Here is a 26,230-nt window from a genome sequence, read left to right as displayed (position 1 = left end):
ATGCAGTATTTGTTAACTAGTTTGCTCTTTCTGCGGTACAAATTTGGCATGTTCTGGCCCCATTATGCACCTTTGTTAATATTTAGCAAAGTTACTCAGCATAGTATTGGATTACAGAATGCAACGTGCAATTAATGCAGAGTTACGTTCTGTTAATGCGCCTTCTTTTGCTTTTGAGTCTTTTATTAGATTTTAAAATAGTACTTTCTGATTGAAATAGTGTTATTTGAAAGTCAGTTTTGCTCGCGTCTGTTTTAGGCCCAGGGTTTCTAAATCACTGGGAATCCGCCAACTTATTTATTAGCGAAAATCAAAATTGTTACACGGAATCTGCCAGTAGCTGAAAGCTCATTTTGATGATTTTTAGAATTGTATTTGAAAGGTTCTAGAAAGGGAAGTCTACATGCAATTTTTTTTACGTTCTAAGATCTTTAAAATGCTGCAGAACCATTGTGATGCAATTCAAAATTTATCTTTGAATTCTGTCATTAAGCTAAGGGTGGTTATTGGACCCCAGTGGGTTTTCTAAGATTTACTGGGATACAACTATTCCAACCCAGCCAATAATCAATTTTTAACCCAATTGGGAATTCAGGTTTTAGCAGTGAAATCACAGAAACAATCAAAGCTACAGATTGCACAGACAAGCTAAGCAAGGTACTTTATTAAATATCTCCTGTGTTTTGTTTTGTGATAGTGTAGCATCATCATGAACTGATTCAGCAAGCAGAAGTAATGCTATTCTAGGGGAAGTTGGGAAACCAAATATGAAGGAACTAAAAGTTACATGTTGCAAAATGTATGGCATACTATTTGAAGTTTGCTTCTGAGGAAAATCTTGTAGATACATTATGAAAATATGGTCTGCCAGCTTCTCCCCTATTACTGTTGACAAATGTATAGAATGAGATAAAGGCAGAAACTACCAGGGAATACTCAGCAGTCCGGCACTGACTGTGGATTTCAGATCTCCAGGATTTTGTTAAGGTGAGTAGCTACTGAGAATTGTAAATGGTGTTGTTAGCAATTAGATGTTTAGGTAGAGGACAGTGAATTGAAAATAATATGTAAATGTACAGATCCTGTTGGAAGTACAAGTTGGTTTAGGTAGCAACGTAGATAATGTAGTAAAGACAGCATTGCATGAGTTTTTTTACCTTTCTCTGAAATCGTCTGAAGTGAATAGTCATTTCTAATTCTGTGGCTGCAATATAGTCAGGCGGGAATTGGGTGGGAATCGCTCATAAGCTTTGAAGGCCTTAATTAGCAGCCAGTGAGAAATGTATTTGAATGGCATAGATGGCTGATCCTCTGATATTTCCAACTTGGGATTTCCCCACAGCCTTATTATTGAAATTTGATATCAGAAATACGGGTCGAAACTCAAGTCCAACATTTCTTTGTCACTTGCTTCATAAATTGTGCCACTGTGCTGTTTTCACTGTTATTATTTGTGTTTCTGTAGTGCTTCTTGTAGCCTCCAAGTACTTTGAGCTGAGGAAGACAACATAGTGAATTACTGAGCAGTGAGGGAAAGGGGAAAACTGAATGTGGTTGGGGCGGTCGATCAATGAGTACGGTTTTCTGGTTGTTTAAAGCCTGGAGGTTTCAAAAAAAAAATTGCTGAGGGTGATTGTTGATAAACAGAAGCCAGTGTTCTCCAATTCTAAATGGCAGGAGAGGATACTGGAACAGCGTGGGGTGTGGCAATGGAGGAAGAGCAAGAACTTCAACATCGACAGTACTGGATCAGAAAGGTAGTGGAACATGGGTCCAGTAGGTATTATAGTGTGCTGGATTTGGTGTGGTCTTGATGGTGTGTGTGTGTGTGTGGAAGCCAGATTAAAAGTTCCTATATGAAGGGAGAGCACTGGATAAGGTGGGAGCTAACTTTTAAATCCAAGATGCATTTCAGAGGATATATAAGACAAGAAAAGCTTAATCAGTTGGTCCTTTTGAGAAACAAGAGGATTGAAGGTGGGATTCTTGAAGTGGGTGGCTGAAGGTGGTCTTAAAGACATGGAGACTGTTAATATGTCTGCATCCTTCAAAACCAAGTCCACCCATCTAAGGCTGAGGAAATAGCATGTCTGTGATAAGACAGTGTCAAGTGGGAGGCCTCATTCATGAGGCTGATGTTTAAAGGGCTCAAGGGAGGAAGTAGGGTAGATACAGGAGAAATATTGGTGAAGGTTCCATTGAGTAGATAACATGAAGTTGTAGGGAAAGTTGAGAAAGCCAGACGAACGAGCAGCAGATATTTGAATGTCCGGTTTTTGATATGAAGTTCAACGCTCTTGCATATAGAGGGTGTGGTGAGAAGGGGAATGAGTGGGAGAGCTGAGGCAGGGGTCTAGTGAAGATGAGTTTGTGGTTATTTCTATTGCCCACAATATTTAGGTATAGGAAATTGTTTCAACTAAAGGTAAAAAAGAGGGACTTACTTCAAAGTGCATCTGCCAGATGCTTTTGAAAATAGCATAATCTTGTAACTTGCACAGCAATAATTCATTTTTTAACATTTAACTGCAATAAAACTTCCTCACCTTTTTTTTGCTACTTTCCAATTTGGCATAACAAGTGGGAGTGAAATCTACTTGAAGTCCACGTCCTGTTTGTCAATATGAGTAGGTCTGAACTGTTTCTAAATTAGCCAGAATTGCCCCCAGCATGATGTTTCACCCAAAACTGGCTTGATTTCCCATCATTTCCATTGATTCAAATTAAGTGTAAATGTAGCGTACAACTGGTATGTATGTGCAGATGCAAATTTGGAATTTAAAAGCAGAGTCATTTCTGTTCAACTTTCATACTTCGAAAACAGAAACAGTGGTTGGGTTAAGGTGTGGGAGAATGACTGACTACAGAAGATATTTGAACAGTAGGTGAAGCAGTGATTTTTCTTTCCCTTTTTTTTGTCTGTCTCTCTCTCTCTCTCTCTCTCTCTCTCTCTTTCTCTATCGCTCGCTCTCCCTTAAACAAAGGAGAGTTGTTTCGATTAGACAAAAAAAACTTTGCATTGTTGAATATTCATTTTTTGTTTAACACAGATTCAGCTAATATAGTTTGCTATTTGTTACCAAATCCATTTTTGTACATGTGATCAGCTTCCTTCTATGTGGTTTGCTTTCAAATACGGTGAAGGCTTGTAAACTTTTAGCTTCCTCCATACCCTGCAAAATTTTACTTCCCATAAACTGAGAACCATTTTGTAATTTCTACAATGCATGACTGTGAATTGGTGTGATTAAAAGCTCAGCCATTCTATCTTGCTTTCTTAGGTTATCATATACTCAATATCACAAAATGAATCTTAACAGACAAAATGGAACCTGTGCATTAGTCACTTCCTGTTCCTGCTTTGCTCTTAAGTGCTGACATGAGGGAAACATCTTTTAACAACTCGTCAATTGAAATATAATCCAATAAATTATTTATAGTTCAATTTCAGACCAGTCTTTGGACCTGTTTAACAGCATGTATTGTATTTGGAAAAATTAATTTCAACAAGTGCTTTCCACCTTGTTGGAAATGCCTAAATCTGGAAATAACAAAACAAAACATCTTCCAAATAAGTATTGAACACTGAGTTTAGTTTCTGTATTGATACTAAATCTTTATTTTAAACTCTCACTTGGGGCACGAGTAGGATAAGAATTGTCGGTTTGGGCTGACATTCAATGGTGAGAATAGCAATTTATCTAGTCCGTAACCCCTCAGGAAACTCCAAGGCCATACACTAAGATATATAATTTAAAATGCAGTGTTTGAATAATGCCTGAGACACCCTCGATCTCTAAGTGCTTTTCTGTGAGATATATTTTTATTGGAAAAAGTTTAATTTTTTACAAAAAATTATAAAAATACAAAGTTACAGGAAAATAGAAATAATACATTATTATATTACAATAATATTAACAATAAACTACCTACTACTCTACAGGATACAATTGTCTCATACTTAGTTAACTCAAGTTAAATTAAAATGAAATGAAATGAAATGAAATTACAAACAAATTAAACTAAATTACATTACTCCACTCGCCACACCTCCACTGAAGCTCCCGTCCATGCGAGCAACAGTAATTATACCTGTATTTAGTAGGCACCCCCCCCCCAACTGATCTCTAAGTGCTTCACATAAATTGGATTACTTTCTGAAGTATATCCCTATCCTGACCTAGGAATTAGGTGTCAATCAGCATTGCCATTGACTTCTGGAGCAGTTTCAGTGTCAATCTGCGCCATCATTGCTACTTCCTTAATCTAGACCACACAATCTGTGTGTGGCCCAGGTTTCTCTCACTTTCTGTCATTTGGGAATTTTGTGCTATTGGGTTTCCATACAATTATTTCCTTTCTGCTGAGAGTACACACAGAATTATCCAGTTGCTTAAATCTGTTGCTGTGTTCTGTACTTTGCCCTGACTAAATATAATTCCCTTGGGTATGCTACCACTTTAAAAATACATCTTCAGGATATGCACATGACTGGCAATGCCCAAGTTCCTGAACATGGCTGCTTGTTGAACCAATTAGCGGTCATGATTGTTGGTACAGAATCAATGGGCCGAAGGGCCTTTCCCCCACTCTTTAATTGTTAGGATTTCACAAAGCAGTTAAGAGCCAACCAGATTACTGAGAGTCTGGAGTTACATAAAGGCCAACTGGGTAAGGACTGTAAACTTTTATCCTGCAAAGAGGTTAGAGAATGAGATGTGTTTTCTACAGTAGTTGTTATGACCACCATTCCTGAGAGCAGCTTTCTGTTACAAATTTTATTAATTGGATTTAAATTCCACCAGCCATTATGGCTGCAGTGAAATAAGTACAATGCCTTTCTTCTCACTGTGTAAATTTCTCACTGTCTTCAACACAGCTGCTGTCTCTAAGCAGTTTACCTGTTCAAATTAAACGGGCCTGCTAATATCATACTGGCTTGTAGTCTATCTTTTGTTTTCCTATTCAATCTTTTCTGGTATGATATTACATACCTCAGAAGCTGATGGGACTTGAACCTGGGGCTCCCAGTCCAGGGCTAGCGACATAACCACTGTGCCACAAGAGGACCCCTGGACTGCAGCCTAACGTGTCCAGTAATTGATGCTGATCTGTTGTTCGTTGACCTAGTTAGAGTTTAAATATCTGAACCTCGTCATCTAATTATATTAGACTGCAGTGATTGAAGAACCTTCACCTTTATTAATAAGTTTGAAATATATGCAAAGACATCAGCTACACATTTGTTGATGGGCTGAAGCCTTATTCATGAGAGATGAGAACATAAATCAGGCTGACAGCATGGAGGGAACACTACATATTGAAGGTGGCACCTTTTGAATAAGGCATTAGACAAAGGACCTACCTGCCCTCTTGAGTGCATCCAAGAGTGCCTACTGCCATTATTTTGAAGTAAAGGGGAATTTACCTGAGCCAGCATTTTTTTCCCTTGCCCAGCATGACTAAGCAGAAACAGATAATCTGGCTTGTGGGTGCTTGCTGTGTATTATTGATTGCCGCAGTCCCAACATCCCATCACTACATTTGAGTACACCCCCAAGTATTCTGTCAGTTTTAAAGTGGCTTAGGGCTTCGTGAAGTTGTGAAAAGTGCTTTGCAAATACAAACCCTTTTTATTGGTTTCTTAACTTGACTTAAAAGCTTTTTTGTCTTTTGAAAGCCCCTAAATTGTTCAATAGTGCAATTTTGAGCTTTTAAAGTAAAAGAACACAAGGGGATTTTTACACTTTCAATTTGAGTAATGCTTACAATTTCAACTAAGCTTTATGGTTGATAGGAATGAATAGTATTTTCTGTGTACTATACGGATCATTGCAACCAAGTCAATATTATCTGCCAGTACTATGGAACTTTAATAACTTTTATGAGTTATCATATTTGTCTACCCTTTAAAAGTATGTTATTTCATTCAAAAGATTGCTTTTTTTTTTGAAAACCTGACCAATGAATACATCCAATTTTATAGGTGTGTGCTGCTCATTCAATACGTCTGGGTCTATATTCTGTACCGTGGAAACTGACAAATTATCTATTTAAATTTTAATATATTGCTTTGAGTCTAACAGTGAGCAGCTGGGAGAAATAACTTCTGGCATCAATCTTTATGCAATTTCTGAACTCTGGAACAAAGCACCGATATGCAGCCAATTCATCTTTGTAACACCACTCACAGCTGATCAGGATTGCACCAAAGTGTGAAGGAGATGATGATAATGAATTGGTTCCGATTAATGTTGGCATCAGCCTCGTTTATGGGTTTAGAAATAGGATTGATATGATTTGTAATGCCTCATTATTCATTATGTACTCAACATGTCATTGAAAATTAAAGATAGACCTCCTCAAATAGTTTAAGAATAGTTTTGTTCAATAGCTAAGTCATAAGGGTTTTCTAACTACAGACTAAGGAGAGGGGATTACATAAAGCATTTTAATACTAACAGACCACAGATGGGCATCATTGTCCCCTACATTTTGCGGGTTGGTCTTGTGAAAATAATGTTCAACTGTACAAAATACATGGCCACTAGAGGAGAGGAAAGAAAAAATTATTAATTACAGTCAGAAATGATGAGCGTACTTTGAAATACTCGGCAACTTAAAGGCGCACAGAGCTAGCCAGCTACTTTAAAAAGGCCACTGAAGCAATAGCCACGATTAAGCCTTCAGTAGAAGTCAATACTGCTAGGAGTAGTGAACAATACTGAAAATGCTTATGAAGACCGTAGAGAATCTTAAAAGCCACAAGGGGATAAATCTGAATCATCAAACCCGGAATAAATCAAGATATCAGGCACCCAAAATAAGTTAAGTCCCTAAGAAGAAGGATGAAGAGTCTTGCATTAAAGAAATACTAGACCGAGAAGCCAAAAGCAGGCTTAAATTACTATATGTTTTTCATATGACCACTACATTCCAGCAAATCATGTTCTCTCCATTGTACAATTGATCACCAAAGTGAAGTAATTGTCAAATGCTCTGATGATGTTCTCAAAAGATATCCATCTCTTCTCTTAACATCCTGTTGTTTTAAAACGTGGTGTGCAACAAGTCCTACAGAATAAGGAAAGGTGTTCACTTCTTTTTCCTTTTTGGATATTGTAAGTTTTTTTTTAATTGCAGGGTAATGGAAATGATTGGTAGTAAAGCTTTTTTATTAGGCTGGTTGGTGTTAAAGAAAACCAACCAGCCTAATGGGAAAAGCTTTATATTACCAATCATTTCCATTACCCTGCAATTTAAAAAAAGATCTTACAATATCCAAAAAAGAAAAAGAAGTGAACACCTTTCCTTATTCTGTAGGACTTGTTGCACACCACGTTTTAAAACAAAAGGATGTTAAGAGAAGAGATGGATATCTTTTGAGAATATCTGTAAGAGCATTTGACAATTACACTGTACTTCACTTTTGGGGATCAATCATACAATGGAAAGAACGTGATTTGCTGGAATAATGTAGTTGTCATATAAATCTGTTAATAACTTTATCAAAAGTTTCTGTTTAATTTTCCCAGAACTAATTTGAGACAAAGTTGTTGGAATTTCTAATGTATTTTTTAAGATGTGATACAATTAGGAAAGGATCTCATCGGAGAAAGAGCCATGGTAGAAGCAGAAATCCAAAAATGAAAGCCAGACTAGCTCAAAGATCATCAAGCTTTGTCAACTTCCTAAGGTACAAAAACAGAAAAGCCACTGTCTCCCTGCAGGTCAGTCTTGACAGTGGCCAAGTAATTCTGAAATAAAAGCAAAATACTGCAGCTGCTGGAAATCTGAAGTAAAAACAGAAAGTGCTGGAGAAAGTCCAACAGGTCTGGCAGTATCTGTCGAGAGAGAGAGTGAATTTCAGTCCACTGTTTGGGAAATGGTGGGTTTTTTACGCTGTTGACAAAGGGGAAGAAAGAGTGATTGGAACAGATTGTTCAGTCTCCTCCCACTTACATTAGTGATTTTTCTGGTGCTTGACTTTGATTCCATGATTTCCAGTTTTCTGACTCTAGCTGCCTCCTCTTCACTGTGGAATGTACAATCCCTCCACATGTGCATCCCCCATCAGGAGTCTTTGAAGCCTCTCCATTTCCTTCTTGGATAAAGTGGCCTGAACAGTCCCAGACCTTCACCTGGCTGAGCATGTTCTCATTCTGACTCATTTTCTCCAAATCAAAGGTGAGAGTCCAGTTGTGCCTGTCTCTTTTGTAGGATATGTGGAACATTCCTTGTTCCAGTCCTATTCAGGGCCCCCACCCACAACTCTTTCTCTGATATATTGATGGCATGATTAGTATTGCTTCCTGCTCTCACCCAGAATCCAGAATTAGAAAAATTAGTCAGTTTTACTTCCAATTTCCATCCTTCTCTCTCCAACACCAGGATCGTCTCTGACTCTTTCCCCTCATTGACTTCACTGCTAACACTTCTGACGATTACCCCATTACAAACCCATCAACTCCCACACTGCATTGCCTAACACCATACTTCCTGCAAGGATTCTATTCCGGTAATTGTTTCTCAGTCTCTGCTGCATCTGTTTTGGTGACGCCACCTTCCACTGGGGTGTGTCCGACATGCCTTTCTTTATCCTCCGCTTCGAGTTCACTCCCCCACATAGACAGTCAGTACCCTCAACCGTGACCAATACATTTCCTACATTTCTATCCTAACCCACTCCCTCCTCTCCATAACGAGTTTTTCCAGATCCTCATATTTTCCATCCACCAGTCTCCACTTTCAAAAGATCATCTTCTGTCATATCTAACATCTCCAGTAGAGTGCCACCAGCAAATGCCATGGTTGAATGGCGGAGCAGACTTGATGGACTGAATGGCCTAACTCTGGTCCTATGGTTTTATGGTCTTTATACATCTTCTCTTCCCCTACCCTGTCAGCATTCTGTCCCTCAGTGACAACCGAGTCAACTTCTCCAGCACACCTAATGCATTCATGGCATCTTCCCACGCAGTCACAGAAGGTGTAGCACTTGCCTATTCACCACCTCACTGCCCAAGTCCCATACACACCTTACAGATGAAGCTGTATTACTTGTATTTTGATCCAGTCGAGGCTCTATTTACCAGCGGCACTTCTGGTGCTTGCCCAGTTGATGCCAGGATCATCATCCCTTTTTCATTCCTTTGAGACTTGTTCGTAGTTTGATGCAACTGAGTAGCTTGCTGGACCATTTCAGAGGGTAGTTGCAAGTCAACCACATTGCTGTGGGTCTAGAGTCACATGTAGGCCAGATGAGGTAAGGACAGCAGATGCCTTTCTTTAAAGGGCATCAGTGAACCAGACAGGTTTTTATGACAGTCAACAATAGTTCCAGGACATCTTTTAATTTCAGAATTTTATTTTTGATGTCAAACTTCATTCATGTGTTGGGATTCGAACCTGGGTCTCCAAGGCATTACCAGGATTTCTGAATTATAAGTCCAGCGACAATACCACAACACCATCGCTAAGAATCATCAGCATACTCAGTATGTTGTGCTTGAGTTATGCAATGAAAAATTAAAGTAATTCTTCCAAGGAAAGCTTTCTAAGTTTGAACTTTGTTGCTCTATGAAACAGAAACAAAGTTTCTTCAATGTTGGACACCATTCCAAATATGATACGTATTCCTGTAGACTTCAAATTCTGAGCACACTTCAAAATCCCTCACAACCTTCGGTTTGTCTGAGCTGAATCGTAAAACAGCCGCTGGTCTCTTTCAATTTGACTCATGGACTGAGGACATTGTTAAAATAGGATGCAAAGTAGAAAATGCAGGCTTTTGTGAAACTCGTCTGCATTTGATAGGGTTTGCAATTTTCCGAGTCTCTGTCTTCGCACTGAACCAAAAACTGAGGTGTTAACTCCCATCTATCAGTGTGATGTAAATTCTAAGTAAGCCCTGTGCTAAAATAACTGGTTTCCACATTGGAGACTACAACTGCAATTACAGCAGCTTTGAAGCTAAATGTTTAATGATTTAATGCTGCTGCCTCTAATCAAGTGAAAGATGCAATCCCTTGTTCCTCATCTCCAAAGCCCTGGAAGCTAAGCCTTTGACAACTCGGCAGTAATTTCATTAATATTGTGCCATTCCATTACTTTTTCTTTACAGCTGTTTTGGGGCATGCAGTTTCAGTTACTTCTGAGTAAATTAAATGTGTTTCCACAGTAACATATACAACATAGCACTGGGATCTTTTCATCCCTTAAGTGTTTTGCTTGAACTCCAATAAACCGATTTTTACAAAAAATATGGTTAATTATTTCTTACTCAATTAGTGGTTACATTTTAAGAATTTTATTATTTGCATATTCCACAACTCCTGAAATAGGGTGTTGGTTTCACTGCAGTTTCATCGTCTTGTCTTTGAATTCATTCATGTTGTTTTGGTGGCAGTGATTAGGCCAGCATTTATTGACTGTCCTGAGCAGCCTTTGAGGAAATGGTGATGGACTGCTTTCTTGAACCTTTCTGATCTTGTAGGGAAGGTGTTATTTACGCAGCTGTTGGGGAAGAGCAACCAGGACTTTGACCCTGCAAGTATGAAGGAATGACAATATGTTTCCAACTTGGGATGGTGTGTGCCTTGATATGGACCATGCAGGTGGTGGTGTTCTACAAGACATTGCCCTTGTCCTTCTAGTTGGTAGCGTTTGTAGATTTGGAAGGTGCTGCAAATCATATTGAAGGTAGATACACATTGCAACTAGAGCAGTGAAGGGTTTAGATCTTTAGACTAAGGGTGGTATTGTCAATGAAATGGACTGCTTTGCCCCAGACAGTGGTGAGAGGTCTTGAGTGCACCCACTGGACAATTTGGAGGTTGTCCCATTTATAATTCTGTTTGTGGGTGGTGGAAAGTCTTGGGGAAAGTCTTGCTGCAGAATACCCGTCCTCTTACCTGTTCTGGTAGCCCTGGCACGTAGCTGGCTGGTCCAATTCATTTTCTGATTGGTAATGCCCTTGAATGGCAAAGGGAGATGACCTGTTTCTCTATTCTTTAAAGAAACACTGGCTGGTGCTTGTGGCATTAATGTTATGTTTAAACCCATATATAGATGTTGGCTCGATATTTTTGCACATGGGTATGAATTTCTTCATCACCTGAGAAGTTTTAACACTTCGCAATCATTGGCAAGCATCTCTACTTCAGACCAAGGTTATTGAACCAGGTGCAGTGAATGTGTTTAGGCTACAGTGTTGCTCTGAGGAGTTCCTGCCGTAAGGTTGTAGGACTGTGATGGCTTCTCTTGTCCCTGATCATTATCAACTTGAATTTTACTAAAGTTCCTTGGCACCACAGTTGATCACGAGCTGCCATTAAGTCCAGGCGAGTCGAGTGTCTGTAATGTTCAAACAAACACAGTTGATTCAGGACAAAAGATATTTACTTCAGCCAATGTAAGAGTGTCAGTCATACAGCAGAGAAACAGACCTTTTAGTCCAACTCATCCATGCTGACCAGACATCCCAATCTGACCTCGTCCCATTTGCCACGCCAATATCCCTCTTAAACCCTTACTATTCATGTACCCATCCAGATGCCTTTTAAATGTTATAATTATACCAACCTCCCCCATTTCCTGTGGCAGTTTGTACCATGAATTCACCACCCTCTGTATGGAAAAGTTTACTCCTCTGGACCTTTTTAAATCTTTCCACACTCACCTTTTAAACTTATGCCCTCTGGTTTTGGACTTCCCCAACTGAAGAAAAAGCCTTGGCTATTCATCTTACCAATGCTCCTCATGATTTTATAAACCTGTATAAGTTCACCCCTCAGCCTTCCGACACTCCAGGGAAAGAATCCCCAGCCTATTCAGCCTCTCTCTCGAACTCAAATCCTGAAATCTCAGCAACATCTTTGGAAATCTTTTCTCTGCAGTCTCAAAATGAACAATATCCTTCCAATAGGGCAACCAGAATTGTACACAGTATTCTATAAGTGGCCTCACCAATGTCCTATGCAGTCATATCATGTTCTAATGAATAAAGGCATGTGTGCCAAACGCAACCTTCACCACCCTGTCTACCTATGATACCACTTTCAAGGAACTATGAACCTGCACCCCTTGGTCTCTTTGTTCGAAAACACTTTCCTTAACCCTGCTATTAACTGTGCAAGACCTGCCCAATTTGCCTTCCCAAAATGATTACCTCACATCTATCTAAATTAAATTCTATCTGCCACTCCTCAGCTTATCAGCCCATTTGATCAAGGACCCATTGTAGTCTGAGGTAATCTTCTTCACTGACCACTACATCACCTATTTTGGTGTTATCTGCAACCTTACTAACCATACCTCCTGTATTCACATCCAAATCATTTATGTAAATGATGAAAAGCAATGGTTATAATGACGCCTCAGGAGAGCCTTGTTACTATGGATAAATGTGTCATTATTAACTAATGATGTGTCTCCCTCATGTGCATGATATGCTTAATGAAAAAAAAACTCCTTATTTGGAGAGATTATCTCAGAATGGTTTCAGTGGGAGAGAGATTCGGAAGCAGTGAGGTGTAAAGAGGTCTGATGGATGCCAAGTATGTTTAATGAGTATGTCTTAAAGGGGCACGTCTTTGAGTTCTTCCTGTGTTGCTGTTTCAGATTAGAAAGATTCAGATAGCTGCACAGTGCTTTGTTTAAATTCTCTTAAAGTTGTGTTTTTCTTCACTATCGGAAGGTGAGCATTAATGGCAGGGCTGGTCTCAGTATTCATTTGTTGCCTGCTGTGGTGTGGAGTGAAGGATCTGTCTGTGCTGTGGTGAATTTCCCACCCCAGGGCAGAGAAGGAATCATGATATATTTCCAAGTCCAAATAGTGTGTGACCTGGTAAGGGAATTTTCCATGCAGTAGCATTCCTGACAGCCTGCTACTCTTGTCCTGATCAGTGATTGAGATGCTCCCAAGTAAGACTGGGTGAATGTCTGCAGTGAATTGTGTAGTTGGTACACACTGCTGCAACTATACATCAGTGATGGGAAGGGAGTGAATGTTGAAGGCCATTGATGGGGTGCCAATTAAACAGGCTACTTTGTGCTGGAAGATGCCAAGTTTCTTAAGCACTAGAGCTATGTTTTATCCACAACACTCCAGACCTGTAAGTGACAGAAAGGCTTTAGGGAATCAGGAACTTATCCAGTCACAGAATTCTTAGTCTCTTGATCAGTGTCTGGTCCAGTTATGTGTCCGGCCATATGTGGTCCCCAAGACGTTGGCGGCCATGCATTTACATGTGAATGTCATGGGGAGGTGGTTCAATTCTCTGTTGTTGGAACAGTCTTTGCCTGGCGTCTGTGTGGCACCAATGTTACTTGGCACATATCCTTTTTACCTCTCAATGCATACAGGAATGTTTTCGCATCTGAAGATGTAGAAATGGGACTGAATACTGCAGAATCAGCAGGCATCCCTACTTCTGGCCTAATTGTGGAGGGAAGGTCATTGACGTAGCTATGTTAGTTAGCCTCACACTTCCCTGAGGAATTCCTGTAGAGTTTCTCCTGGATTCCCATTGACTTCAGGTTTACTCAGGTCTCTTGATGGCATGCTCTGTCAAACAGTCTTGATATCAAAGGCAATCCCCCTCACCTCACCTCTGAATTTAAAAAAAAGCAATTGACTGGATAGGATTTGTCATGCTCTCACAGGCACGATATAATCTTAATATTGCTGAACAGATGCCAACGTTATCGCTGCACTGAAACAACTTGGCTAGGTATGTAACTGAGTCAGAAGCTGTAGTGTTGGTCCTCATAATCTGTGCTCTATCCAGTGTGCACAGCCATTTCTTGATATCCGGAGTGAATGGAATTGGCTAAAGGCTGGTATCTATGTCGCTGGGAATTTCTCACTATGTCTAAATTGAGTCATCCACTGAGCTGTTCTGGCTGAAAATGGTTTCACCTTTGAATTTGGCACTCCCCATCACTGAGGTATTTCTTTTACTCTTGAGTCTCCTATTTACCTAAGCTGTATTGTGACTAAAACTGGCAAGGCTTTGATCTGATTTCGTGGCTTTGGAAACAATTTAGCTGTTTCTAAAGCATGCACCCTCGGTCGTTTCAACACATTGTTTTACAGCATTGGTACATTATCTTTAGGCGTACCTGCTGCTGGTCCTGGCCTGCTCTTCTGTGCTCCACGTTGAACCGGGGTTGGCCCCCAGGTTTGATGGTGATCATAGAATGAGGGCTTTGCCAGGCCGGATTGTGGTGGAATACAATTCTACTTCTGATGACCCATAGGGCTCTCGTCAATACCCAGTTTTGAGCTGCTTGGTCTTTTCTAAATCTATCGCATTTAAGACAGTGGTAGTATCACACAACCCACTGTTTGTTCCTTCAGTGTGACTATAGGAACTGCTCTCCATAAAGACTGTACGGTTATCACTGCTACCAACCCAGTCATCACAAGTTTCATGAATGACTGATAGTTAGATCAGATATTCAGTTCCATTCAGGGTTTTCCGTCATGTTGCTTCTGTCACTACCTACTATAAGCTTGGTGTCCCTTTGTGACATTTACTGCTTAGATTGATACTCTCTGTTTTTCTTTCCTTGCAATGCTGTTTCTACCACAACTGTGGGTCTGTAGGTCAAACCAAGGAAGGGGGAAAGCAGATTGATTTTCAAAAAGGCATGAGGTAACTCAATGAGTTTTGACAATAATCCAGTGACTGTTACTAAGTAGCTTTTCTTTCTTATTCCAGGTTTATTTATTGAACTTAATTTAAATTTCCCAGGTGCTGTGGTAGGATTTGAACTTACACCTTTGGATTAGCAATCCAAAGACCAAGACAAAAGATTCAGTAATGTAACTGTTGTTTTTGTACGCGAGCGTGCACGCGCGCACCCCTACAAATTTAAGCTGAAGAAAGGGATCAGCAAGATGGATATTAAAGAAGCATGTTCATTAGAGTAATTTGGATAAATTGCTCCAGTAGTAAAATGTATTAATAGGAAGACTAACAAGAACCTAAACATCTTGAAAAAAGAACACTAAGCTCATTTGTCTTTGTGTGTTTCTATGTTTTATTTAAGGCTGTCAGGTTAGCTCATTCGGTGCCTCTTATCGTTCTTTTCATGGGATTGTTTGCCCATCCTGAATTGAACAAGTTCTCTGTCAACTTCAGCTCCCAATGCTGCCTGGCTCGCTGTGCTCTTCCACCTCCCGCTGGTCTGCCTTGGATTCCAGCATCTGCAGTTTTATGTCTCCTAACCAAGTTTGTACCACTCAGAAGTCTCTTCAAAGGAAGCCCACTTTGAAGAAGTTCTCTACCAGTCCTGAAGAAGGGTTACACCCACAGAGGTCGACTTCTCTACCTCCCAATGCTGCCTGGCCTGCTGTGTTCTTCCAACCTCCTGCCTGTTTTCCTTCGATTCCAGTATCTGCAGTTTTTTTTTGTCTCTATCCTGAATTGAATGACTTACTAGGTCAGTTCAGATGGCAGTTAAGAGTCAACCACATTTCTGAGAGTCCAGAATCAAGTTTAGGCCAGATCGGATAAGGACAGCAGATTTTCTTTCCTTGTCATGTCTCTATATCAGAGGTCATGACATCGAGTTCCTCTCTGGGATGTCAGCACATAACCTAGGTTGGCATTTTTAGTTCCACTGAGTGTGGCAGTTTTTGAGATGTAGTCTTGGAGGTGCAGAGCCAATAACTCTGCTGCCTGGTCAAGTGGATGTGAAAGGAGGAGGAACTGCAGTATCCAGGTCAATATTTATCCCCAACCAACAGCAGCTAAAACAGATGAACTAATCATTACCCCATAAACCTCAGATGGGGTGGAAGGTATGTGAAAATTGTTACTATAGTGTCTTGGGGTGGCTGGGTTGTGTGGAGGTGGGAACAATTATAACATTCTTTTTACATCTGGATGGGTACATGAATAGGAAGGGTTTAGAGGGATATGGGCCAAATGCACGCAAATGAGACTAGGTCAGATTGGGATGTCTGGTTGGCGCGGATGAGTTGGACTGAAGGGTGTGTTTCCATGCAGTATGCCTGTACGATTAAGTGCTTTACTAGGTTCCTTGTTGCTGCTGTTACAGCCACCATGTTTTCTTTTGTGCTTTCAAATCACAGATTAAAAGATTATGACACAGTTACAGTAACATTAGCTAACAGAAAGGGAAGCTTTGAATTTGTGTCAAATGCATCGGGATGATTGAACATTAAAGAAGTAGGAATGAGGATTGTTGAGGGTTGTTACATTCCTTTGACTGAGTATGAAGTTAATCCTGTCTCTTTGTTGGTTACGTAGAACAGTCCATCTTCCGTAGTTACACCAGCACCACTCCCCATCTTTTCCTCCACTACACTGATGACTGGATTGGCGCCACCTTATGCTCCCGCGAGGGGGTTCAACTTCACCAACACATTCCACCCTTACCTTAAATTTACCTGGACCATCTCTGACACCTCCCTCCCCTTCCTGCACCCCTCAATCTCCATTAATGAAGGCTGACATTTTTTACAAACCCACCAACTCCCACAGCTACCTGGATTACACCTCTTCCCACCCTACCTCCTGCAAAAATGCCATCCTGTATTCCAATTCCTCCGCCTCTGCTGTATCTGCTCCCAGGAGGATCAGTTCCACCACAGAACACACCAGATGGCCTCCTTCTTTAGAGACCGCAATTTCCCTTCCCACGTGGTTAAAGATGCCCTCCAACGCATCTCGTCCACATCCTGCACCTCCGCCCTCAGATCCCACCCCTCCAACCTTAACAAGGACAGAAGCCACCTGGTGCTCACCTTCCACCTTACCAACCTTTGCATAAACCAAATCATCTGACGACATTTCTGCCATCTCCAAATGGACCCCACCACCAGGGATATATTTCCCTCCCCACCCCTTTCTGCCTTCCACAGAGTGCCTGTAGGGCACAGACCATTCCCTCTGTGACTACCTGGTCAGGTCCACGCCCCCAACAGCCCACCCTTCTTTCCTGTCACCCTCCCCTGCCACCGCAGGAATTGCAAAACCTGCGCCCACACCTCCTCCCTCACCTCTATCCAAGGCTCCAAAGGAGCCTTGCACATCCAGCAAAGTTTTGCTTGCACATCCGCCAATATCATTTATTGTATCCGTTGCTCCCAATGCGGTCTCCTCTACACTGGGGTGACTGAACGCCTCCTAGCAGAGCGCTTTAGGGAACATCTCTGGGACACCTGCACCAATCAACCACACCGCCCTGTGGCCCAACATTTCAACTCCCCCCTCCCACTCAGCTGAGGACGTGGAGGTCCTGGGCCTCTTTCACCGCCACTCCCTCACCACCCGACGCCTGGAGGAAGAACGCCTCATCTTCTGCCTCGGAACACTTCAACCCCAGGGTATCAATGTGGACTTCACCAGTTTCCTCACTTCCCCTTCCACCACTTCACCCCAGTTCCAAACTTCCAGCTCAGCACTGTCCCCATGACTTGTCCTACCTGCCTATCTTCCTTTCCACCTATCCACTCCACCCTCCTCTCTGACCTATCACGTCCATTCCCACCCCCACTCACCTATTGTACTCTATGCTACTTTCTCCCCATCCCCACCCTCCTCTCTTTTATCTCTCCACCCTACAGGCACTCTGCCTCTATTCCTGATGAAGGGCTTTTGCCCAAAATGTTGATTTTCCTGCTCCTCTGATGCTGCCTGAACTGCTGTGCTTTTCTAGCACCACTCTAACCCCCTATGAAGTTAATCAGTCAAGTTTTCTTTTTGTTTTCAGGTTTGTGCGCTCCCATCTTACATTAAAGGAACATGGCAGAAACAGCACAGATCTCCACTGAAGAGTTGGAAGAACTGCAGGCAGCATTTTCAAAAATTGGTAAGTAACCATATTACCAAACCTTAGCAATAGTTACCCGAGTGGAGGGGACAGTGGGAAAAACTGGAAAAACTGTCCAGAATGTACATCAATTGTACTTCCAGTTAAACCATATATGGTGGGAACAGGTCACTGGTCTTCTCACTTTCAGTCTGAAGATGAGGCCCCCCTCTTCCTGCCACTACCACTCCAATGTTTGAGTCATAGAGATGTACAGCACGTAAACAGACCCTTTGGTCGGCTTGGACGAGTTGGACTAGATATCCCAACCCAATCTAGTCCCATTTGCCAACACTTAGCCCATATCCCTCTAAACCCTCCTTCCTATTCATATACCCATCCAGATGACTTTTAAATGCTGTAATTGTGTCAGCCTCCACCACTTCCTCTGGCAGCTCATTCCATACTCTCACCAACCTCTGTGTGAAAAGGTTGCCCCTTAGGTCCCTTTTAAATCTTTTCCCTCTCACCCTAAACCTATGCCCCTCTAGTTCTGGACTCCCCCACCCCAGGGAAAAGACCTTGCCTATTTATCCTCATGCTAATTAAACTTCAGCTCTTGGAAGATTTGGCTGCTGTACAAATGTTACTGAGTGGGTCACTGAACAGTCTGCTGACCCTGTATTGTTATTACCTGCCTGTCATGTAACGTCACCACATCCACATGCCCATCTCAAAACGAAGCTAATGAAGACTGCAGAGGACGCATGGCTAAGGATTTCGCTGCAAGGACAATATCACTTCGGCAGTACGCAAATAAATTTGAGCAGAAACTACCCACGAAACACACATTTGGCACCCACAGCTTCGAATCTTGTAAAGCACAAACTTCACTGTCAGGTGTCTACAACCGGGGTAGTCTAGAAACAGGCTTGGAGAGGGATAGTCCTTAGCTGTTTGACCATCTAACAGCTTTACTAACTTTTAATTTTCACCTTTCAGACACTGATAACTCCGGATACATTGATAACAATGAACTCCACAACCTCTTTCAACAAGCCAACCTACAATTACCAGGCTACAAAATTCGTGAAATAAAAGAAGAGCTCACGGCTGCTGGAGGTCAGAAGGATCAGATTAGTTTTGAAGACTTTGTTGGAGTAAGTTACAACGTGCATCTTTTTGGATGTACTTTTGGGTGTGAAGACCAGGGTTCTTTGAATATTTCCTGCTCATTCTGTTTTAATTTAACAATCTGTTCAGAAATATTATTACACACCCCCTGAAGCAGGTGGGGCTTGAACCTGGGCATCTTGGAACACTAATCCCAAGCCACAAGAGGGCGTATCTACCTGCAGCTGCTCCACCACCATTTGCACATAAATGATGGGCAGTGCCATGAGCTCTCTTTGACAGCAACATCTGGCCCAACCAAAACTGTTCAATTTTATCCCCTTCACCCTTAGATTCCTGAGAATCTCAAATTACTGCCTGCCACACTACTATTCGAGTGCACTGAAAAGCATGATGTCGCTGTTTCTGCATGGTGGATATGAAATAAACTTGCATTAGAAGGTTACAACTTGTCCGTCCTTTTAATACTGATGGGGTAATTACTGCCAAACAATCTCTTTGGCACTGCATGTTTAATTGACCGTGCAATCCCATTCCTTTTAGATTTGAATTTGTTTCATTGTTACTTTTATCCTGTTCCTCTTTTTGTGTAGCAAAGTAATATTTTCCCCCCACTCTGTTTATTTCTCCTCCATGTCTGATTTGATATTGAGTTCACTTACTCTGGCTTGCAATTACTTATTCAAACCTTGCACCATTTTAGTTCACGATCTTTTGATCTCGCTGGTTAAAGAGAGATCCAGTTGTTGACCTTGTTCACTCCAGTCCCAACCACTCAATTTCCCTGACTGATGTTAACAACTGATAACGTCAACAACTTGCTGCATAAGGACCGTAAACATGCAAGGACAGGTTGAAGAAGAGACCCTTTTTAAGTACCCAGTCCAATAAAATATACTCTGCAAATAGTCGTAGAAATGTACAGTACGCAAACAGACCCTTCGGTCCCACGTGACCTTGCTGACCAGATATCCTAAATTATTCTAGTCCCATTTGTCAGCATTTGGACCATATCCCTCTAAACCCTTCCTATTCCTGTACCCATCAGATGCCTTTTAAAAGTTGTAATTGTACCAGCCTCCACCACTTCCTCTGGCAGCTTATTCCATACACGTACCACCCTCTGCATGGAAAAGTTGCCCTTTTATGTCTTTCCCCTCTCACCCTAAACCTATGCCCTCCAGTTCTCGACTCCCCCACCCCAGGGAAAAGACTTTGTCTATTTATCCTATCTATGCCCCTCATGATTTTATAAACCTCTATAACGTCACCCCTCAGCCTCTGATGCTCCAGGGAAAACAGCCCCAGCCTATTTAGCCTCTACTTTATAGCTTAAACCCTCCAACCCTGGCAACATCCTTCTAAATTTTTTTTGAACCCTTTTCAAGTTTCACAACGTCCTTCCAATAGGAGGGAGACCAGAGTTGCACACAATATTCCAACAGTGGCCTAACCAATGTCCTGTACAGCTGCAAAATGACCTCCCAACTCCTGTACCCAATGCTCCGACCAATAACGGAAAGTATACCAAATGCATTCTTCATTATCCTATTTAGCTGCGACTATACTTTCAAGGAGCTATGAATCTGTACTCCCAGGTGCCTTTGTTCAGCAACACTCGCCAGGACCTTACCATTAATGTATAACTCCTGCAAAGATTAGCCTTTCCAAAATGCAGCACCTTGCATTTATCTAAATTAAACTCCATCTGCCACTCCTCACCCCATTGGACCATCTAATCAAGATCCCGTTGCACTCTGAAGTAACCTTCTTCGCTGTCCACTGCACCTGCAGTTTTGATGTCATCTGCAAACTTACTAGGTATATCCAAATCATATATATAAATGACGAAAAGCAGTGGACCCAGTACCGATCCTTGTGGCACACTAATGATCACAGGCCTCCAGTCTGAAAAGCACCCACCAGCACCACATTCTGTCTTCTACTTTCAAGCCAGTTCTGTAGCTAAATGGCTAGTTCTCCCTGTATTCCACGTGATCTAACCTTGCTAACCAGCCTACCATGAGGAACCTTGTCAAATGCCATACTGTAGTCCAGATAGATCACGTACACCGCTCTGCCCTCATCAATCCTCTTTGTTACTTCTTCAAAAATCTCAATCACGTTAGTGAGACATGATTTCTCACACAAAGCTGTTTTGACTATCCCTAATCAGTCCTTGCCTATCTAAGTACATGTAAATCCTGTCCCTCAGGGTTCCCTCCAACAATTTGCGCACCATTGATATTAGGCTCACTAGTCTATAGTTCCCTGGCATTTCCTTACCATCTTTCTTAAATAGTGGCACCACGTTAGCCAACCTCCAGTCTTCCGGCACTTCACCTGTGACTATCAGTGATACAAATATCTTAGCAATGGACCCAGCAATCACTTTTTCCTAGCTTCCCACAGAGTTCTGTGGTACACCTGATCAGGTCCTGGGGATTTAGCCACCTTTTATGCAATTTTTTAAGACATCCAGCACCACCACCTTGTAATATGGGCATTTCTCAAGATGTCAGCATCTATTTCCCTACATTTTATATCTTCCAGGTTCTTCTCCACAGTAAATACTGATGCAAAATACTCATTTAGTCTTCCCCCAGCTCCTGCAGTTCCACACACAGGCACCTTTTAAGGGGCCCTATTCTCTCCCTAGTTACCCATTGTCCTTAATTTATAAATTTTCTTTGGATTCTCCTTAACCCTATTTGCCAAAGCTATCTCATATCTCCTTTTTTGCCCTCCTGATTTCCTTCTTAAGTATACTCTGAGGCATAGAGATGTACAGCATGGAAACAGACCCTTCAATCCAACTCGTCCATGCCAACCAGATATTCCAACCCAATCTAGTCCCATTTGCCAGCATTTGGCCCATATCCCACCAAACCCTTCCTATTCATATAACCATCTAGATGCTTCTTAAATGTTGCAATTGTATTAGCCTCTGCAACTTCCTAAATAGCCCCAGCCTATTCAACCTCTCCCTATCGCTCAAATCCTCCAACCCTCCTACTGCCTTTATACTCTTCTCAGGATTCACTCGATCTGTGTTGTCTCTACCTGACACATGCTTTCTTCTTTTTCTTAACTGAAAACACAATTTCTCCAGTCATCCAGCATTCCCTACATCGACCAGGCTTGCCTTTACCCCAACAGGTACATACTGTCTCTGGACTCTCATGTTTGAGAGCATTTTCATTCCAAAGGAATGAAATATTCAGCAATGTAAACTAAACACCAGGAGTCCAGAAAATAGAATATCGTTGAGCAATGGAATGCTCTGTTTGAACATCATGTATGTTTTTGTGGACCAAAGGTTTGAATGAGATACCTTTACATTTTTATAGAGAAGTCCAACTCACTGGAACTCTCTGATCCATGGAGTTTGTTCAGAAATCTATTCCAACGTGCCATTTTCTCCTGTATTCTAGCATGGGCATCAGGGAGAAATCTCTCTGGTGTTTGGAATCATACCTAGCACCTCGGAAGATGGTTGTGGTTGTTGGTAGGTCATCTCAGCTCCAGGGCATCTCTTCAGGAGCTCCTCAGGTAGTGTCCTAGGTCCAACCATCTTCAGCTGCTTCATCAATTACCTTCTCTCTATCATAAGGCCAGAAGAGGGGATATGTGCTGATTTGTGCAATATTCAGCCCTATTCATGATTCCTCAGATACTGAAGCAGTCCTTGTTCAAATGCAACAAGATCTGGATGCCCAGGTTTGGGCTGACAAGTGGTAAGTAACATTCATGCCTTGTACCTTGCAAACGACAACACCAAATGAGAGAGAATCTAACCTCTGTCCCTTAATATTCAGTGGGATTGCCATCACTGAATCCCCCAGTATCAACATCCTGAAGTTTATCATTCTCCAGATGGAGAACTGAAGCAGCCACATAAACACAGTGGCTACAAGAGCAGGTCAAACACTGGGAATACTGTGGTGAGTAACTCACCTGATTCCCCAAAGCCTCAGTCACCAACAAGGCACAAGTCAGAAGTGTGATAGAATACTCCCCACTTGCCTGAATGGGTGCAGCTCCAACAACAATCAAGAAACTTGACATCATCCAGGATAAAGCAGCCCCACTTGATTGGCACCACATCCACAAACATCCACTCCCTCCACCATTGATGCTCAATCGTAGCTATGTGTACTATCTACAAGATACTCCATGGAAATTCACCAAACCTCCTCAGACAGCACTTTCCAAATCCACAACCACAAGGGCAGCAGATACATGGGAATGTCACCAACTGCAAGTTGCCCTCCAAGCCACTCATCATCCTGACTTGGAAATATATTGCCGTTCCCTCAGTGTCACTGGGTCAAAATCCTGGAATTCCTTCTCCCTCAGGGCATTGTTGGGTAACCTAAGCCTTTTTCAGCAGTCAAGAAAGCAACTCCCCATCGCCTTTGCAAAGGCAGCTAAATACTGACACCCATGAATGAACAATGTTAAAAAAGGCCCATTATTCTGCTTGGAATTCAGGCAGGGATAGGGGTTAATTGTTTTCTGATATGGGTCAGAAAGCTGAGAGACTAATACAGCTTTTGCCATTTGACAAAAGCTGAAACTATTGCATGTATAATTTGGATAACTGGGGGGATGGGGCAGGGGTGGGGGGCAGTGGCTTGCTCATTATATCTCGCCTCCCAGACATGGGCACCCCTTCCTACACAAACTGCTGGTCCTCCACTAAGCCAGGGAATCACCTCAAACTGCCAAGGTCAGGTTATCCCTGGCTTTCCCATCCCATTATTGGGGCCTCATTTCAACCCGTGAACGTCTGGATGGAAGCAACTTAATGGGCTGAATATCTTTCCAAGATCCTGATTTTCTTGTGCCACCAGAAGACTGTAAAGCCCACTGATTTCCCAAATATCCAGTTTATAATTGAAGGAGATTTCAATGAAGCACAGGAATATTTAACCAACCACACCTTGGTCCCTTTTCACTTTACTTTGTTTTTGTCTGAAGCAGGCTGTATTTTCTTAGAATATCATCATATTCTACATTCCTCGTTCCCATTTATATGTAAACAATTGCATCTGAACTATTTGACAATTTTTGCTACAAATGTTGCTTCATTTCCAATAGTAACATCAATCAATAACAAAATCATCCAGTAAATCCTAAGTTTTGCCTACCAACAAAATCTTCCTGCTTGGATAAAAATTCAGTAAGCTCGCCCTCCTATGAAAGTGTTAAAACTGTTCTTGCTTCTTTTTCTCGCCAGCTTTCTCTGACTCTTGCTCGCGTTCCTCTTCTTCCCTGATGTTGATCCTTTCCAGGTCTCTAGCACCCTCCAGAACTTTGCTCAAATACTCTCATGATTTAAATTTGAGTCTTCAAAGAGGATCACCGTTTGGATATTTATCCAATCAAGAGATGTCATCCCATGCCTTTGGAGCGCATGGGACCTGAGTCTAGCTCTCCTGGCTCAGAGGTGGGGACACTGCCACTGTGCCACAAGTTCCTTTGAGGGTCATAGTTTAACCTGAGTCTACTTTCATTCAGTCCATGAGGAGATGATTCGGTAATGGATGAGGGATGACCCAAGAATCTGAGACTGAATTGGGCTGCTCTAAGGTGATGTGTCTCAGGACCAAGTATCACATGATTCTCATGCAAGGTGCATTTGCTAGAAATGCAAAAGCACTGAGCCTCGCTATAATGCTGGAAAACCTACCGCGAGCCTCCACTTAAATCTGGCAATTGCTTTAGATTTGAACGAGAGAGCCACTTGCCATTTGGCAGGTCAGGACCTGTCACTCGGGATGGAGCTATGGTTGTAAGCTCAAAAATCCCTGCCGTGCAGGTTAACTCTGTTACAGGGGTCAGTCACCATCACTGAAACAAGATACTATTACCAAAATATTTTCATACCTTTATTGAGACGTCAGATCAGCCTTTCTAGAGCTTGACCTCCACAGCCATTCCTATGAGTTGTTACTCTGATTCTTTTATTCTTAACAACTTCAAACAAACTTCTCATAGTTGAGTAATACAAGTTGTCTAGGTCAATGTTTGTGGATTAAAATGATCAGCCTTGTTTTTTGATTGTTTGCGAGGTCTTAAGGGTGCAGAATAGCATTGACAGGAACAGCTCTTGGCTGTGAAGTGTTTTGTAACATCCTAAAGATAGGAAAGGTACAATTATAAGTTCTCTGAACATGTTTATGTTTAGTGGAGAGAGTTAATTGACAGTTTTCTTAAAGGAAGGTTCCTCTAATAAATTAATTTCTTTTTAAACCTAGAATTTTGGAGGGTTTATTTTCCCCCAGAAATCGGGTTATTCAAATCCTAGCACCTCAGACCATAAGGCCATAAGACATAGGAGTGGAAGCAAGGCCATTCGGCCCATTGAGTCCACTCTGACATTCAATCATGGCTAATGGGCATTTCAATTCCACTTACCCGCAGTCTCCCTGTAGCCCTTAAATTCTTGATCCCGCAAGAAATTATCATTCTCTGCCTTGAAGACACCCAACGTCCCGGCCTCCACTGTGCTCCGTGGCAATGAATTCCACAGGCCCACTACTCTCTGGCTGAAGAGATGTCTCCTCATTTCCGTTCTAAATTGACCCCCTCTCTAATTTTAAGACTGTACACACTGGTCCTAGTCTCCCCTCCTAACGGAAACAACTTCCCAGCGTCCACCCTTTCTTAGCCATGCATTATCTTGTAAGTTTCTATTAGATCTCCCCTCAACCTTCTAAACTCTAATGATTACTGTGCGTACAATGATTGTAAGAATGAACTTCGTTATGAGGATAGAATGGACTTCATTGGAGCTGTGGAGTGAGCACAGAGCGGGAGATTACGAAGCATTGACATGAATTTGAATAATTTGTTCATTGGTTGTGGTAATGTTATTCAGAGCATGAAGTAAAAATAACCATAAATGATATGGGCGAAGTTCACAGCACAGAATCAGATAAGTTTTAAGTCTGTCCAAGAGAAAGGCTGTATTAGTGAGTACAGTGGGTTCTTTCTTGATTATATGTTTTTGGAGATAAGTCTCTTGATTAAACTTAAAATATAAGCCATAGCTATTAATTTAACCTGGTGCAGTGTTTTGTAGAGGAATAAGACGGTGTTATTTTCTTGGTCTGTAGATTGTGAAGCAGCAAAAATGGCCTTTGCAGTGATATGTACTTATTGTCAGATGTGGGAGTTTAAAGAGAGCTTAAGGGTTACTGCGGATTATATCTGCCATAAATGCTGTTGGATGCGAATCTTATCAGATCGAGTGAATTGGTTGGAGAGACCGATAGAAGCGATGAGGAATTTGCAACAGCAA

At 41.7% G+C, this 26,230-nt stretch overlaps 1 protein-coding gene across 3 annotated transcripts in view; it reads left to right on the top strand.

Moving 5' to 3' along the window:
* The window catches only part of LOC122554929 (plastin-2-like), a 79,005-nt gene that overhangs the window by 11,782 nt on the left and 40,993 nt on the right, over positions 1 to 26,230 (top strand). For 2 of the 3 annotated variants that reach the window (XM_043700340.1, XM_043700341.1), the window contains 2 exons: positions 17,749 to 17,847; positions 18,790 to 18,947. In XM_043700340.1, the coding sequence (XP_043556275.1) occupies positions 17,781 to 17,847; positions 18,790 to 18,947 (225 nt within the window). In that variant the 5' untranslated portion in view covers positions 17,749 to 17,780. Of the gene's footprint in view, positions 1 to 795; positions 988 to 17,748; positions 17,848 to 18,789; positions 18,948 to 26,230 lie in introns of those variants that run through there. The other variant, XM_043700342.1, reaches the window with a different exon arrangement.

This window comes from Chiloscyllium plagiosum, chromosome 12, assembly GCF_004010195.1.
Source record: "Chiloscyllium plagiosum isolate BGI_BamShark_2017 chromosome 12, ASM401019v2, whole genome shotgun sequence".
In the NCBI taxonomy this organism is placed as follows: Eukaryota; Metazoa; Chordata; class Chondrichthyes; order Orectolobiformes; family Hemiscylliidae; genus Chiloscyllium; species Chiloscyllium plagiosum.
Note: the sequence above shows the minus strand (reverse complement) of the source record. Positions and strands in the feature narration are given on the sequence as shown.